This window comes from Phaethon aethereus, assembly GCF_964289735.1.
Source record: "Phaethon aethereus genome assembly, chromosome: 20".
NCBI lineage: Eukaryota > Metazoa > Chordata > Aves > Phaethontiformes > Phaethontidae > Phaethon > Phaethon aethereus.
In genome coordinates this window covers 11,123,366-11,138,700 of record NC_138596.1, presented here as the reverse complement: position 1 = coordinate 11,138,700, position 15,335 = coordinate 11,123,366, and the positions used below count along the sequence as shown (strand labels likewise).

The 15,335-nt window shown below is 43.8% G+C and overlaps 2 protein-coding genes across 7 annotated transcripts in view; one reads left to right on the top strand and one right to left on the bottom strand.

The window, feature by feature from the left end:
- Positions 1–3,301, top strand: part of DENND1A (DENN domain containing 1A) — a gene marked incomplete at both ends in the record, with an annotated part of 216,449 nt that extends 213,148 nt beyond the window's left edge. For all 6 annotated transcript variants that reach the window (XM_082009030.1, XM_082009029.1, XM_082009028.1 and 3 more), the window contains 2 exons: positions 808–1,063; positions 1,979–3,301. In XM_082009030.1, coding sequence (XP_081865156.1) covers positions 808–1,063; positions 1,979–3,301 — 1,579 coding nt within the window. The remainder of the gene's footprint in view (positions 1–807; positions 1,064–1,978) is intronic.
- A 9,024-nt stretch (positions 3,302–12,325) lies between these two features.
- The window catches only part of CRB2 (crumbs cell polarity complex component 2), a gene marked incomplete at both ends in the record, with an annotated part of 38,831 nt that continues 35,821 nt past the window's right edge, over positions 12,326–15,335 (bottom strand). Inside the window, one exon of the mRNA XM_082008864.1 lies at positions 12,326–12,553. Coding sequence (XP_081864990.1) covers positions 12,326–12,553 — 228 coding nt within the window. The remainder of the gene's footprint in view (positions 12,554–15,335) is intronic.

Below are 15,335 nucleotides of genomic sequence, written 5' to 3'. Positions count from 1 at the left end.
TTCTTTTAATCGAAACCTTGTTTAAATGCCACAGTAAAACTGGCTGCCAGTCAAATGCCAATCACCACAGATATGTATGGCACTTCTTGTTATTAATTGGATGCACATTATGCTGCTGTTCACTGTACACAGAACCAATATGCAAATCTGCTGGTGTTCTTTTTTTTTTTGCTGAGGTATGTGCAAGAAAAGCATCCTGCTAACTCAGCCTTGGCTGTAAATGTAAAATAGGTGTCTCCATAATGGATTGTGTTGTTTCTTGATAAGATGACACCAATGTAATCATTGGAACTCGGCACAATGTTCCCAATTATTGCAGGAAAACACTGAATTATGTTCTGTGCTGACTTAGCTTGAAGCAAGAGAATGTAAGTGCCTGCAAAACACAGGGCACTTTGCAGTGCACTTGCTCCGACTCCTTGTGTAAAAGGACGGAGCACAGGAGCAGTGGTCTGCCTGAGGGGAGGCCGGGGCTGTCATAACGGACAGCTAGCATTCAGCTATTCCTGCTCCGAGAGAGTTCCCTCGTCAGCCTATCTGTAGCTGCATGATCACAGCTTTCCTCTGACTACTTCCCACTTATGTCTTTTTCCTTCCGGAAAACCCCTCGAGTGCCACATCATCCTTGTATGCCCTTCTGCCCTTGGTCACTGCTCACACTTGCTGTTCTCTAGGCACTGTAAGCTGTGTTTTGCCACCACTGTGTTTGCTTTTTATAAAGCCATCCAGCTCCTTAGTAAATACTTGTTTAAAAAAAAAAAATTAGGAAGACAGTCATTTGCAACATGATTTTTGTTTCTCTCCTAGGCCTCAACCATACCGGGCCCTGAAAGAATCTGATAGTGCTGATGGGGAAGAGGCGGCCAGTCCAGAAAAATCAAAAGAGCCTCTGCCTCCAAGCCCTTTGCTCTCAAGTAAGGCCACAGAAATCAACCTTCTTGAAGACATTTTCCCTAACTTGGAAGTAGAAACGCAGCCTCAGCCTCTCAGCCAAGCCAAAAGCCTAGAAGACCTGCGGACTCCCAAAGAAGAGGGAGATCAGCGATGCACATTTGATTACCAGGTTTGGACAGGGTTTCCTGTACGCTGGGGGGCTTTTCACAGATCTAGGGCTGGCTGTCTTCCATTATTATTTGAGGAACATTTTCATATTATTGGGTAGATGCATCAATTTTCCAGCCATTTGTGCATAAGTTTCAAAGTTCATTTCTGAATTAAGAAATTATTGGAATGGGACTCAGAAGACAGTAACTTTTTCCACTGAAACTACAGCCTTTACTTGTAAAGCAGGAAATAATTGCCCTCTTAGAATCTGTTTTGTCCACTGGCCAGCACACAGAGTTATCTTTGAAGCTGATGCTCAGCAATGAGAATGAATACCTGGGAATTTTCACGTCCCTTCCAAACTGCATGCTTTTTAAATGACCTTCTTTTAATCTGGCCATTTTGGTCTAGGCATGATTTGAACAATCTAGATTGTAGAAGAGAGATTCTTTATGAAGAACTTCACTGAATATATGCAGCTTAGAAAAATGCCAAACTAAAGCAGACTCTCAGATCTTCATGTGACATGAAAGAAAATAATGTCATTTCTACCTTATAATAATACTTAATTTAGTGTTATATGCAGATAGTTCATTTCACAGCTATTTCTATACAGCAATTAAGGCATCTCAATTTCTGTACCTTAGATATTGGTACGTCCTCCTTACTTGGCTAATAACAGATGCCACAAAATGTAACAGCTGAACAACACATTAGAAGCAGAGCTGGAATTAAAACTGCAGAGTACTGCTTCTCATCTCCTGTCTGTTCTTTTACGCTGCATGCTATTGTCCCTCTCCAGTGCTCACAGTGTGGACAGATCCTCTTCCACTCATAGCTCAGCAGCTTGTCTTCATTTTATGTTCTTTGTTGTGAGGAGATCAGTAAAAGTTGGCCCCCCCCCCCCTTTTTTTTTCTCCCCACTTTCTTTCAGAGAATGGATCTTGGTGTTTCTGAGAGGAACAGAATTATACCAACCATGAAGCTGTCTCACCCTTACAACAAGCTGTGGAGTATGGGCCATGATGATATGGCTATTCCTACCAAGTATTCCCAAAGCTCACCGGAAAGGCCCTTGACTGCACTTGGTAACATGCCACCAATCACAAGAAGACCCCGCAGCAGAGACAGCATTCTGGCTCCTGCAGAAAAGGATGAATCAAATCCTGCCATTCAAGGGAACATCACCATTCCTAGGCCACAGGGAAGAAAGACTCCTGAACTGGGGATAGTACCACCACCACCAGCGCCCAGGGCTGCCAAGCATCAGACTCCAGCTGGGCCAACAGAAATTCTCACCACCCACGCTACAGGACGTAGCCATTTGGTTTCAGATCTTATCCCAGAGCCCTTTGGAGTTGGTAGTGTGTCCTTAGACCCTGAAATTCAGCAGTCTCTGAATTATTCCTCTCATCCGTCTCTGCTTTTGTCCAGTGCCACCAGCACTGCTGACATGCTGCAGCCTGTCAAGGTGAAAACAGATAATACAGGTAGTGAAAGCGACTACCTTCTTAACCTCCTGGATCCGTTAAAAACAGCCAGCTGGCAAAGCAGTGGCCCACAGCAAGGTCCCCGCAGCCTGCAAAGCTCAGCCACTCCACCTTCTGCAGCTGGCTTTGTCTCGGTGGCAAGTGACTTTGTGCCTCCTCCAGCTGCACCATTTGTCCAGCCACTTGGTTATCCTTCCCCAGCAGCACCACGTTTTTTACAGCCATCTTCTAATCCATTTACACAAACAGTGCCAGGAGCCCTTTCAGTGTCTCTAGTTAGACCCCCAAGGGGCTCTTTCACCCCCTCTTTAGGTCATGCTTATAGCTCTAGCTTCATAACGCCTAATTCTAGCTTCTACCCACCACAAAGACCTCAACCAAACATTTCAACACTATCCATGCCAAACTTGTTTAGCCAGGCTGCCCCTGTGCCACCAGCTGGCTCCTTATTGCTGCAGAGCCACAGCCCTTCTCCAACAAGCTCTCTACAGCCAGCATGTTTAAGTGGTCGTTCTAAAACCAGAACATTACAGGTGGGCCAGTCCAGCTCAAAGGTAGATCCCAAACAAGCACTAGCTCTCCTGTCTAATGAACCCCCTTTGATCCCTTCCAGGCCAACTAAGGTCTTAGAGTCAGTGTTACTATCCTCAAAATCTGAGGAGACAAAAGATCCATTTGAAGATTTGTTGAAAAAGACAAAGCAAGATGTGTCATCCACACCAGGTAAGGTTGAACAACTCAGAAAGCGATGGGAAACCTTTGAGTAACACTCCCCATGGCCTTTTGATGTCCCTTTGGAATTGGCCGAGAGTTTTTCTGGTTTTTTTGAGCCAGCATAAAACCAAGCATTTCTTTTATGGAAGGCTGAGCCAGGATAGCTGCAGGACCATCACCGTGCCGCAATTCACACACACATGCTTTTTGTCCAGAGTTCAGAGTCCCCCCATTGTCCTGGTCCCTGCAACTGCTTCCTCACTCCCCATGACTCTTGCACTGACCAAAGCATGAAGATAGTTGGGTTTCGGGTTTGGCTTTGGTTTGGTTTTCCACACGTAGCTTTTCAGGCAATATTACTGATGCAGAAGTTACTCCTTCCCCTGTATTTTCAGTCCGTAACACAGCCAGGAGCATGACACGGCACATTGTAGTGGTGGTTTCTTCCCGCCTGTGTGAATGGTGTTCAGTTTTTCTTACATTGCACACATAGCTATAATGTTTTGCTTTCACAAAACAAACCCAGACTTGTGGGCTGCACTGCATTAATCCTTTAGGCTCTTGAGTTTGTCCTGTCTTGAAATACAGACATTCATTTAGGTTATACCCCTTTGGATGAGCTCTTGTTGCAGATTTTTGATTTCCCTCCCCAGTACACTGACACTGAGGTAATATGGGCCCCTCTGGTGCAGAATTCCTTGTTGCCACAAAACCATAGCACAGAGCAGTTGCTCAGGGTTTGGTCCTGCATCTCTGTTGGGAAACTGGAAACACCAGCAATTGATTTTCTTTTGGGGGTTTTGTTTATTTGTTTGTTTTTTTTAAATACATCAGAAAATAGAGGCCATAAAGAGTATCCTAGTCCTTATATATGTGTATGTTAATATTATATATAAATATTATAGATGGCAGTATATGAATGGGATGTAACAATATCTTACTTGAGTATTAAAAAACAAACAAAACAAAACAAAAAAAAAAAAAAAGAAAGAAAAAAATTGGGGTATAAAAGTTCACAGCTCACGAGTGCAAGTGTCAGTGTGCTGACAAGACGGCCTGCGCGCAGCTCGATTAAAGCGGCAGTGCTTGTCTGTAGAGGCAGAAACCAGGCTCCAGGTTGAGCCGAGCGAGTGCTGTAGTGCTGGGAGGCTGATGCGTGACAGCTGCCTGTCACTGCTGGGCTTCAGAAGTGCTAATTGCTGCCTTGAAGCACCTGGGATTTCACCCTGGTCTGGAAGGTGCTTGGCTCCTTCAGCCTGTCTGAAAAACCAGGGTCTTTATCCTGCTTTTGATGAGAACCGTTTGCTGGTATAACAAGACATTAACTGGATCATGAAATGGACCGTGAGGTCATGAAGTATGAAAATGCAATGAAAAGGTTAAAGGGTACGTTCATTCGGATTTTCTGAGACGCTTATCTGTGGCAATAGTATTCTCAAGCAATTTCATCTTAATCTTAGCATCCCTTATAAAACCTGCTATCTTTGCCGTGATCATTTGTCCTTTACTTAAGTGGTGCTTTTTTGTTTTGTTTTGTATTTGGGCACAATCTGATGTAAAACATGTTACTCTAGAAGAAGTAATCACATCACCGTTACGCCTTTGATAAAGGAAATAATTTTGGACACATGGGGAAATTCTTGTAAAGCTTTATCTGATTTCCAGTGTATCTATTTTATTCATATAATCTGGGAAGTTTTCTTACTCTAGTGTATGAAAATGGCTGTCTATGCGTTTGAGTCTGTGCAATACAAAAGAAAAATACTCTTAATATCTGAAATGCCAACAGTTTGGAAAAGACCATAGTATTACATTAATATATTTCTGCAAAGTACCGTTACTCTGACAAGCCATTCAGTTGGATTTGTATTTTCTTCTTGTGTTGGAAGACAGACGGGTTTAGTATTGCATAGTAAAATATTTAAAGTCTAAGATAATAGCTCCATTTTATTTTACACAGTTCAGAACATGAACGTTATGTATAAGTTGTCTGGAATTTCAGATCTCCTTTGCTATGAGCTAGATGATAAAACTTTCTCAATTATGGTGGATGCGTATAGGCACCAGAAAGTTCTGCATATGACATGCCATTTGAATCTCACATAGCCTTTAAAAATTTTTAGTGTCGCACAGTGATTATATACCAAGTAGACCGACACATGCTTAACTAAACAGAAAAACGCTCAGGTAATTCTGTATCCCTGCAGATCATTTTCCATCTCTGGTTATTTTACTCTGCCCGTATTATGGAATATTTTATGCAGTTAATTTTTAGACAAACAAGCACTCTTGGATTATTTTTAAGTCAGTTTTGAGGCACTGTAAAGTACCAGCACAACACAAATGGCATTAATCACCCTTCACTTTATTTTGAAGGGGGTAAGTGGGGAGGTTGAACACCTCCAAGATCCAGGAGTACGAGGCAGGACGCTCCTGGAGTTTGTGACCTGCCTCACTTGACTAGAACTTGCAAGCAGGAGACTGTTCTACGTGCTTCTCATAATAAAGGAATCACACTATCCCTAGGGCAGTATTTAGGTTTTTGTCTTTATTTAAACTCAGGAATTCCTAACATGATTTGTTCCTAATAGTGCCAGATGTAAACGAAGTGTGCTTGTCTGGGAGCGTAAGCTTGGATGTAAAACATTTCTTTTTCTGATGTAGAAGTATTTTTGATGTTTTTACTAATCTAGTATAAAAAGTGTGCCTGATACTCTTCATCAATGACTTTATATTCAGTTTTGTACATTTTCCTGTACTCACCATACTCGTTTGCTTGTTTGGTACCGCTTCGCTTATTTACAGATGATGTCTTCCATTAGAAATAACTTTTATTTAAAAAAAAAAACAAACCTCTTTTAAGTTTCTGATGCTGTACAGATGGTAAAACCATTTTTATATCTTGTTCACTCATTAGGTTAGAAACATTTTAGACACTGGAATTGGAAGCTGTGGAGACACACAAGAATTTTGTTGCTGAAGACCTTTCTCTCATTACCTTACGTAGACATGTTAATTACAAGCAGCTTGTAATTTCTCTGCACATATAAGGGTTTTTTTTTCTAACCTGCAATGAATGGTCTGAGCTGCTTAGAGAATTCCCCCGTTTTTTTTTTTGTATGTGGAAAAAATCAAGCAGGAGATTGACATCTGCCCAGTTTTCTTTCTGGTTAGGAGGTGGTTGGAGTCTGTTAGTAACAAATGACGCAGTATTTCAGGGGAAATTAATATCCCTTTGGCCACCCGTAAGGAAGCCCTGATGCAATGACACCCTAACGAAAGAGGTGTGCGCAGTAACCTTTCTTTTGTTAAATAGGAATGTTTCACGCACTGTCTTCAAAAGAGCATGTAAGTAAATGGTAGCTAACTGCTTCCTGAACTCTGTGCATTTGCACTGTGGGATTCAGTCTAGTCTACTTGTATTTTTTTTTTTAATGCATTTTGCTCCTTGTACACATACCATACAGGCTTTATGATCAAAGTGATTTTTCCAATGTCAGATTGGTTAGTAGTGAACAAGAAGCCTGTTAGTTGCTGCTTCTTACACCATCCAGGTTTGGAAAATCTTTTCTTTTTTCACTTTGCTTCTAACTGTTGGAGGTTAACAGCTTTAGGTATTTAAAAAGCGAAGCAGTGAAGACAAGCGCTGCTGCACTCCCACCCTGTCCTTTGGGAGCAGCAAAAGGTGGTGGCGATGTCCGAGAGAAATTTCTGGCAATGGGAACTGCCGCGTTCCACTGCAGCTGAGCACAGGTCTGTGACAATCCTCACCCATCTTTTCAAGTGGCTCTGTGGAATGGCATCATGAAACAGAATTGGCCTTGTGACTCTTTCTGTAGCACTGTAACATTAATTGCTTGACTAGAGTTACTAACTTTTGCAGCGTAGGAGCTCTGTATTGTCTCACTGTTCTTCTACTGGAAGCGTAAAGCTGGAGCAGGGACGTTCGAGCTCTACCTGTAGTCACTTTGCACTTTGAGTGACGTATAAATTTCCTGCGGTGAGTTGGCTTAGGTTATTGCCAGAAACCTTGCGCATTTTCCCAGAAGGCTCGTGAGTTACGTTCCCAGGGTCATAAACTGAATCGGCTGCTGTCTTTTGTACACTGAGCCCATCGTTAGTCTTGGCCCCTTACACTGCAGCATGCATTTTGATTAACTGTCTCTGGTTTCAGGCTTACCTGGTGGGTTTTAGTGCAGTAGTTATCTCGGTGCCTGTGACTGTTACGCCCCGTGCTGTAGACATCTGGCTGTATGTGGCAGCAGAGGGGATGTACACTGGCTGTGGAGCTGGCTTTATTTCTGTGAGGTGTGCTCTGCTGTGGGCATAGGCTTTTTTTCACTGCACACGGGCATCTACAGGCCCCAGCAATCACTGCAGCCATCTGAATTACATTCAAGTCATTTATTCCCACATGCTAGTCTCCTTTCCAGCTCCTGCTCCGATTCAACAGGCTGCTTGCACTCAGCTCTGTCCTGCCAGGAAAGGGCTCCCGGCTTCTCCTGCAGCTCAGCTGTCGCAGTGAAGAGCGAGACTTTTGCCTGCTCTAGCTTTCTCCCTTCTGCTGGAGATTGCCTCTCCCAGTCCTCCGGAAGAGGATTGCTGCTGCTGCAGAAATCTGTCCTGACTTGTGCCACGGGATCCGATGGCTGTTAGGTATGTCATGGCTCTGACCACGGTCTGATTTTTGCATCTTTGCTCATACAGTAAGGGATTAATGGTAAAATGTAGCAGCACCTGCTTCTGTACAGGTGAACAGAAAATGCAGGAGGTTTCAACAGCCCCCTTCTATCTTTTACAACAGATCTTTACTGTTCTGCTGCTGCTGTGCAGAGCTGCTTCGTTCAGGTTTATGCTTAGAGCTCTGGTGCATGACAAAAATAATAAGAAAAGTCATAAAATTTTAACTGTAAAAGAGACATTGAGGTTTGCAGCTGTGCAAACTGCATTACAGACCAAAATCAGCCATCTAGACATAAGTTACTCTTCAGGAAAAAAAAGATCACAAGTCAAGGTAACTAGGTCTATTTTTAACCAAATTTTATTGTAAATTTCTTTTGAAGGATATTCTAATTTTTTACAAATTATAAAATTTACAATTACAAAAGAAATCAGGATCAGGATCATTAACTACAGCAAATCCTGTTTTGTGAAAAAATATATTCAAAAATTAAATATCAAAAGAAAGTTAAGTTCATTACTGAAAAAAAACTTTCATAAATTATTTTGCAGAAATGCTCAAGACACTGACAAAGTATTTTAACACTTTTGCTAGTACTGGCTTTGGGTGCTTGAAATAAAAACATCTGCTAATCCTGTAAAGCGACTGAGCAGGAGTCTTCCTGCCGACTACCTGGGGACAGCAGGGGATGCAGACAGACTCACTGCTTTCAATTTGCTGGTTTTTAGGCGAGTTTACTGTTGTGGGTTTTTAAGCTGCTTGTTGCCTGTCAGGATATTTCAGTAGCTTAGTAATAACACAATTCTGGTTTTCTTCTCAAAATAATACAGGCTGGAGTAATATTGGTTCATGTAGATCCTGTTGCTGCCTTGGTTTTTCTACAATTAAACACAAAAAAATGGAGTGGAGCTAAGAAGTAGAAGTAAGTACCTGCCTCTCCTGGCAAAGGACCTGGAGGTTAATCAGGCCTGTGTTTTCAGAAACCCGAAGTGTATTCTAAGCTTGCTGTAGGTTTATGAGATGAAGAAAAACACACCTACCTCTGCATTTAAGTAGAGGCTACACAGCAGGGCCCTGACGGGACACAGCGCGCTCTGCCCCGGCCCACCGATACGACCCCGGGGTCACAATGAGATAACCCCACGCTTAGGACAGGGCCAGACTCAAACCTGGGTGAATTTTTGTTTCTCCAGAGATGCAGTGACCAGCTCAGCGTGTGGGGCCTGCCCCTTCAGCCCTGGTCTCCCCAGCAAGCGCTGCCTGCTTTGTTCCTTCCTTCTCCTGTTGCACAAATGCTGCTGAGCAAAGCTACACTCGCCTTTCTCCTAAGGTGTGCAGTTTAACTACTTCCACTGCAGCAAGGTGACTGGGCAGCACAACTCTCTCTACTCTGAAACAGTGTATTAGACCTTCCTAAATCACATCTGGAAAATACACAGAGCAAGTCATTCCTATTAAAAGTAACAGCAGTGTTATTACTAATAAATAAATAAAAGCAACAGCAAGCTCATCAAACTGAAGTTAGGGCATTTCTTTACCAGTACTATGTCCAACTCCTTTCCAAACTACAGCCAGGGCAGGATCACTGCCTGCTCTTTCTGCTGTTCCTCGGTATTAGAGGGAAAGTGATCTTTCTTGCACACGAAATACTGTCATGTCTCCCAATGGTTTCAGTGTTTCTGTTTTCCCAGATTTTCATTCGTCATCTTATATCAGCAGTTGCATGTGTGCAGCAGACCTGTTCATAAGTGGACAGCCCTGAGCAGTAGTTTTGTACTCTTCCCTTTGCTTAGAATTACAGCAAAGCTTACAGCTGCAGTGAAAAAAAAAAAGAGAAAACCCAAAGCAAACCAGAATAGCATTTTCTTTGGGTGGCCATTAGCTATGGTGGGCAGATTCACACCCTGCGTATTAACAGTATTTTGGAGATTAAAAAGCAGACACTGTTTTCTTTCCACAGGCTCTGCACATTATGCTAAAGAGGAAATAGCACACTCAACAGCTCGAAGAGCAGCAAAGGAGACGTAAAGCCACAAAATAAATACCCTTTTCAGGGCAACGGGGAAAGTGAATGCTGCATCCCACTACAACACAAACCCTGGTTTTGCGTTAAAGGTCATTATATTAGTTAAATTCCACTCTTCTGTACTGACAAGTCCAAACCTGTCTGTCCCAGAGGTACAGGTCTTCCCTCCTCACACCAGCAAGTATCACTTGATGTTCAAACGTTAAATCTCTCACTAAGGTCCGGTCCGTGGTCATGCTGCTTAGTGCCAACTCCTGACCTCAAGACAGACAGCCTGCTCTGTGCGGACGGCAGAGACTACAGCTGTGAACATAGCTGTGTTGCGAAGCCTGAGCAAAGTGATCCGTTTTTCTACATATAAACATCCTTCTTTCAAGAAAGTTAATACTGTAACTGGCAACTCAGTCTCAGGAAGGCACTTAAAATATTCCTGCAGTTTCATTTAGTCTTGGGAAAAGATTTAGTAGAAGTGTCTAATGTAGCAAAGTGGTACTTCTTTTCTGGTAAGGTAATGCTAACTCTGGCCTAGTTCTGGAAGGACAGCAGCAGCTCTAGGAAATATCTCCCATAACTCAGTTACCTGTCATAGCTTTGCAGGAGGCAAAGGCGCATGTTTTTTGAAACAACCCCATTATTCACATTATTTCTTAATACAGTGGTTTAATTCCCATGAATTAGACCTGCCTCACTTATTTGCACAGTGCTGTTTATGTTGACTGTGTGGCACCAACAGCTACTACAGCTGTGAGCCCTGCAGGACCGAGGGAGAGCCGGAAGCAGTAAGGCTGAGCGGCGCACAGGTGGCCGGGCCAGCTCTTGCTGGTGACACGCGGCACAGCATTGTCAGCGGGTCTGTGCACCCGCCCTCCGCCGCCACCGCTTGCTGCCTCTCCCTGACTGGCCCCTCCAGAACTCTGGTTTTCCTCCCAGACTTTACTGCTCTTGCTGGCAGACCAATTTTATACAAATCTTTTATGGGATGAGCTGCAACAACCAAGCTCGCTCAAACAGTTGACTTACTGCCGAGTAACAGCTGCCCATAGCCTCTGAAGTAGCTTAAAGCAGAACAGACCTGTCCTACAAAAACACATCTCAAGACCTAAGACAGAGATGCTGCAGCAGTTCCATGACAGTTAAGGGATGACACGGCACCTCTTGTGTGACCCCAGTTCTTATATCAGCCGCTCGGTTGGTGGCATCTTGATTACGTTCCACATTTCCACTCGAGCCCCATCTTTTTCTTGACGGCTTGGGCTGTATGTTCCCTGAGTTGCTCTCCTCCTCTTCATGGCAATCGCCGTGGCTGCAACAACTGCAAGGAGAAGGGCAGCCCCTGCAGCCCCGACTGCGCCCACAATGGAGGAGTTGCTAAGATGCGCCCACACTGGCTGCTGCGGTAGAACAGGGTGTTACTCAGAGCTTTCACGTGGACAGGGCTGCATTTCACATCCCTCATCCCAGCTCCCCAGCGCCTCTCTGTGCTGCACTGTGCTGGCAGCAGCGCTAGACAGGAGCTTCCCCCCCTTTCACTGTCCCCTCCATGTCACACGAGTCCAGGGAATACAGAAGCAGCCTGGTCACCCTTGTCCTGATCCCTCTCCCCCCGATGCAGGCCCTAAGTTTGGCATTTGGCAACAGGCACTGCCAATAGCTCCCACTCTGGCCCACAAACCCACGAAGTTCTAACTGCCCCCTTCCCACACGGTACCCATGGGAATGTCTAACAGATCGCGTCATAAAACACTGATTTGTACAATGATTTCAGTAATTGCTGACAATTTCCTGTAACACTGCGGCTGTCACAGGGCAGGAGTTCACAGCTGCTGTTGCTGTTGAAAACTGCTGGTGAAAACCTCACACGCCTGAGCTGAAAAAGCTTTGAGTGCTTTTCAGTTGTTGACAAAAACAGAACAGTATATACAAACCAATCAATCATAAATACCCTCTATACAACGCTCCTGAAAAGTAGATATAGCTCTTAATCTGTAAATCAGTGCCTAACTTAACCCTGCCTTTTAAAGCAGATTTAACTATGTCATTGCTGCCTGAAAGGTAGAACGGAGCCAGAGCAACTTCAAAGCAGGTGCACCTCACCAGCCTCTGCAGAGGTAAACGTACGGGGCAGTCCATGGGGCAGGGAAGAGGGGAGTAAGGAGGCTCACTTTGAGCCAGTGGTGTGCAATTGACTCAATTAGCTGAAACCAGCTGGAACAGCTACTGCATATACAGTCTGCCTTGCACTTCTAAGTCCATGTCTTCATTACCATGCCTTAGGGAAACTGAGATAGGGTGGATCTGCTGCTGCAAGTGCTGGAAAGAGACCAAGGTCAAAGCAGACCTTGTGGGTGCATCTCCTTGTCCTGGCGGTGCCTATATTAACCGCTCTTCAGGTGGCACCTTTAGGACACTGTCCATCTCCAACCGAGCTCCTGCCACTTCTTGCTGACTCGGACTGTAGGTTCCCTCTGATTGGCGCCTCTTCCTTGCAGTGAGAATCATGAATATGAGACCAATACTGAGCAGCAGCAAAGAGCCACAGGCTACAGGGACAGCTACTTCAATTAGTGGGGAGGGTAAGAGAGCACCTGGAGTCCCTTTCTGTAAAAGAAATTAATGGAGAAACAATGAAACTCCAGTGGTTACAATAACTTAAGTTGAAGTACCCAAAATGGTCAGATTAGAGGGAATTTTTTTTTTTTAAAAGCAGAAGATCTGCACCTGGATCGAAAAGAACAAGCAAGGAACAAGTACAGGGCTTGAAGGCACCTGCACAGAGAATGCTCATGTACATTCTTTAAGCTCTTATCGAAATGCATTCAAACTTACTTTTTTTTTAAATGGACTATTTTTAATACAGAGAACAGAAAGTAACACATTCTGATTTTTTCATTCCGATTCAAAACTAGTGACACTCATCAATGACACTCTTTAACTGGCAGCTTTGGCAAAGCTGATCTCAACAGGGCAGAGTTATAAACAGAGATTTACCAATGGAACAGTTAATACCATTACAATAATTCATGCAGGGCACACGGACAGAATTACCACAAGGAAGAAAGGAGAGGATTTCCTGAGCTGGGCAGCTAACCAGCATGGAGGCAGCAAAACTGAATGCAAACAATTTATGGGACCGATCCTGGAGCTGTGAAAGTGCTACAAAGCAAACTGTCCCTTGTACACCACTTGCTAATGAAGGTGATGCACAGCTGCTGCTTGCAGTTAGAAGAGCAGCAGAGAAGAGGCTGAGCAGCACGTCAGACCTTGTTAGATGAGGTGGAACTGTCCAAATAATACCACACACTATATTCTCTGCTTTGCGTACAGTTTTTCACAGCAGGACAGCCCCTTGAGATTTAAAGACCTGTACGTTCAGCACCCATGGTGGAAATCTTTTAAGGGCCTCCTTACCAATATCAGACTAAGATATATAGGTGACACTAAGAAAGATGTAACTGACATTGCAAAAAAAAAAAAAACAAACCCAAAAAACAAACAAACAAAAAACCCCAAACCACCAAACTATAAAGTTAATGCAGAGTAATGTGAATTTTCAGTAACCCCAGAAAATTTCCCCAAGCAGGGGAATGATACTAAAAAAAAAAGTTCAATGATGCCTCTGATGGCAAGATAGAGAATTTCTTTAGCTATTGAAGTATCCACTGCAACAAGATTATAGACAGACTTGTGATTCAGCATGTCCTTGGGACAGGGAGGTACAGTAAGTTTCAGGCTTAACAGTTAACAAATCTCAAAGCCAGAGGAAAGATTAGGATACAAAACCAAGAACTGACATACCTTGCCAGAACTTTAGGAAATCCTAGGGCAAAAGATTTTAAATAATTAAAATAGTGAATGGCGAGTACTAGGTTCTTTAAATTCGTATCTCAAAACATTTAAATTACAAAGGCACATACTTTAATGTCCACGCTACATAAAAAGGCTATGGACTTGAAGACAACTTGCTGCAGGAGGGGAGGATGTTAAAAAGGTCAGTACGTGGACGGGAGATGGGGATGACAAAAGGCCCAAGTACTGAGGAGATAAATGTAGCCGAATAAGTATTATTAACATTCTGGTGGAATTAAGGATAGTATGGAACACAACAACAGAGAATTTTAAAACTTGTGGAATTTTTGTCATTAAAGAAAGCTTTAAAATTACAATAAGCCTAAAAATAAGATCATTCTTACTGCTAAAAATAGTATCTGCCACCTTACAGATAAAACCAAAAGAACTGAAGCTTGATTATTTACAGCTTTTGGACGCCATGCAGTCTGTGCTAGTGTCACAACACAATACAGCACAGAAGGAATATTCCCAGAGTACCTGGAAGTCCTTCTGCCATCTTCAAATGACTTATGTGCAAGTTGATTCTTTGAGCCTGCCAAAACTCAAGCGATGGGCTAGGAGTTAGTTCTAGTTTTGCACAGCATGCAGATTAGTCACACTACAGGGGTTTTCAGCAGGCCACCCGACCGCCTGCTGCATGCTTGTACTCGCTGCTGTTGGTGGGAGGGAGAAAGAGCAAGAGAGCGCAGCTAACATCCCTTCGCTTCTACAGCTATCGCGAAGAGCAAACACAGCCAACTGCCACGCCTTGTCCTCCTCCCTGGCCCCCGGCACAGGCACTGTCCTTTTAAGAGGGAAAAGACAGACAGTTCTGCAAAGAGTAATGGAGATGATGAAAACGAACACAAGGAATCTACAGGAAGTGTCCTGGGACAGAGGAGGCAGAGATGCCTGAAGGAGTCTATGCATGCAAACTGGAAATGTCAGGAGAGACCTCGTGGCACGTGCATACAGAACCCTTAGTAACAGCAACAGCAGCAACCCCCACCTTGGCGCACAGCCTTTTCCATGCAGTACGGGTTAGTACATTCCCAGGTTACCAGACAAGCTGCCTGTCCGTGCAATAGCTTTACAGAGAAAGAGCAAGTGTATGATTTACCAGCTTCCACACAGGAAGGATTCCAGCCTCAAACAGCAATGCTAATGCTTTGCTTACACAGAAAAGGAAAAGCATCGCTGAGGCTGCCCATCCACCTGGCCCATTGGGTCAGAAGCAGATGCAGCAGATAAAGGATGCTGCTTTAACTTGTACTTGAATCACTTTTAGCTTGACTTCATCTGACTTCCCTTCTCCAAACACATCCATTTCTACCCAGATGATTTTTGGAGAGGGAAGGTGTTTGCAACTATCTCATCCAAGATAAAATGCCAGGTGAAATTCCGTTCTCCAGGAAACTGCAGGAAAGAGAGAAGTATCTCCTTTCTACAGGTCCAACTGCAGTAGTTTGATTACTGTCTGAGGAGTTGTAACATCTAAAGGAAGGTGCAGGAGCAGCCCTGAAAAGCATAGGGCAGCCCATGCAGATACTGA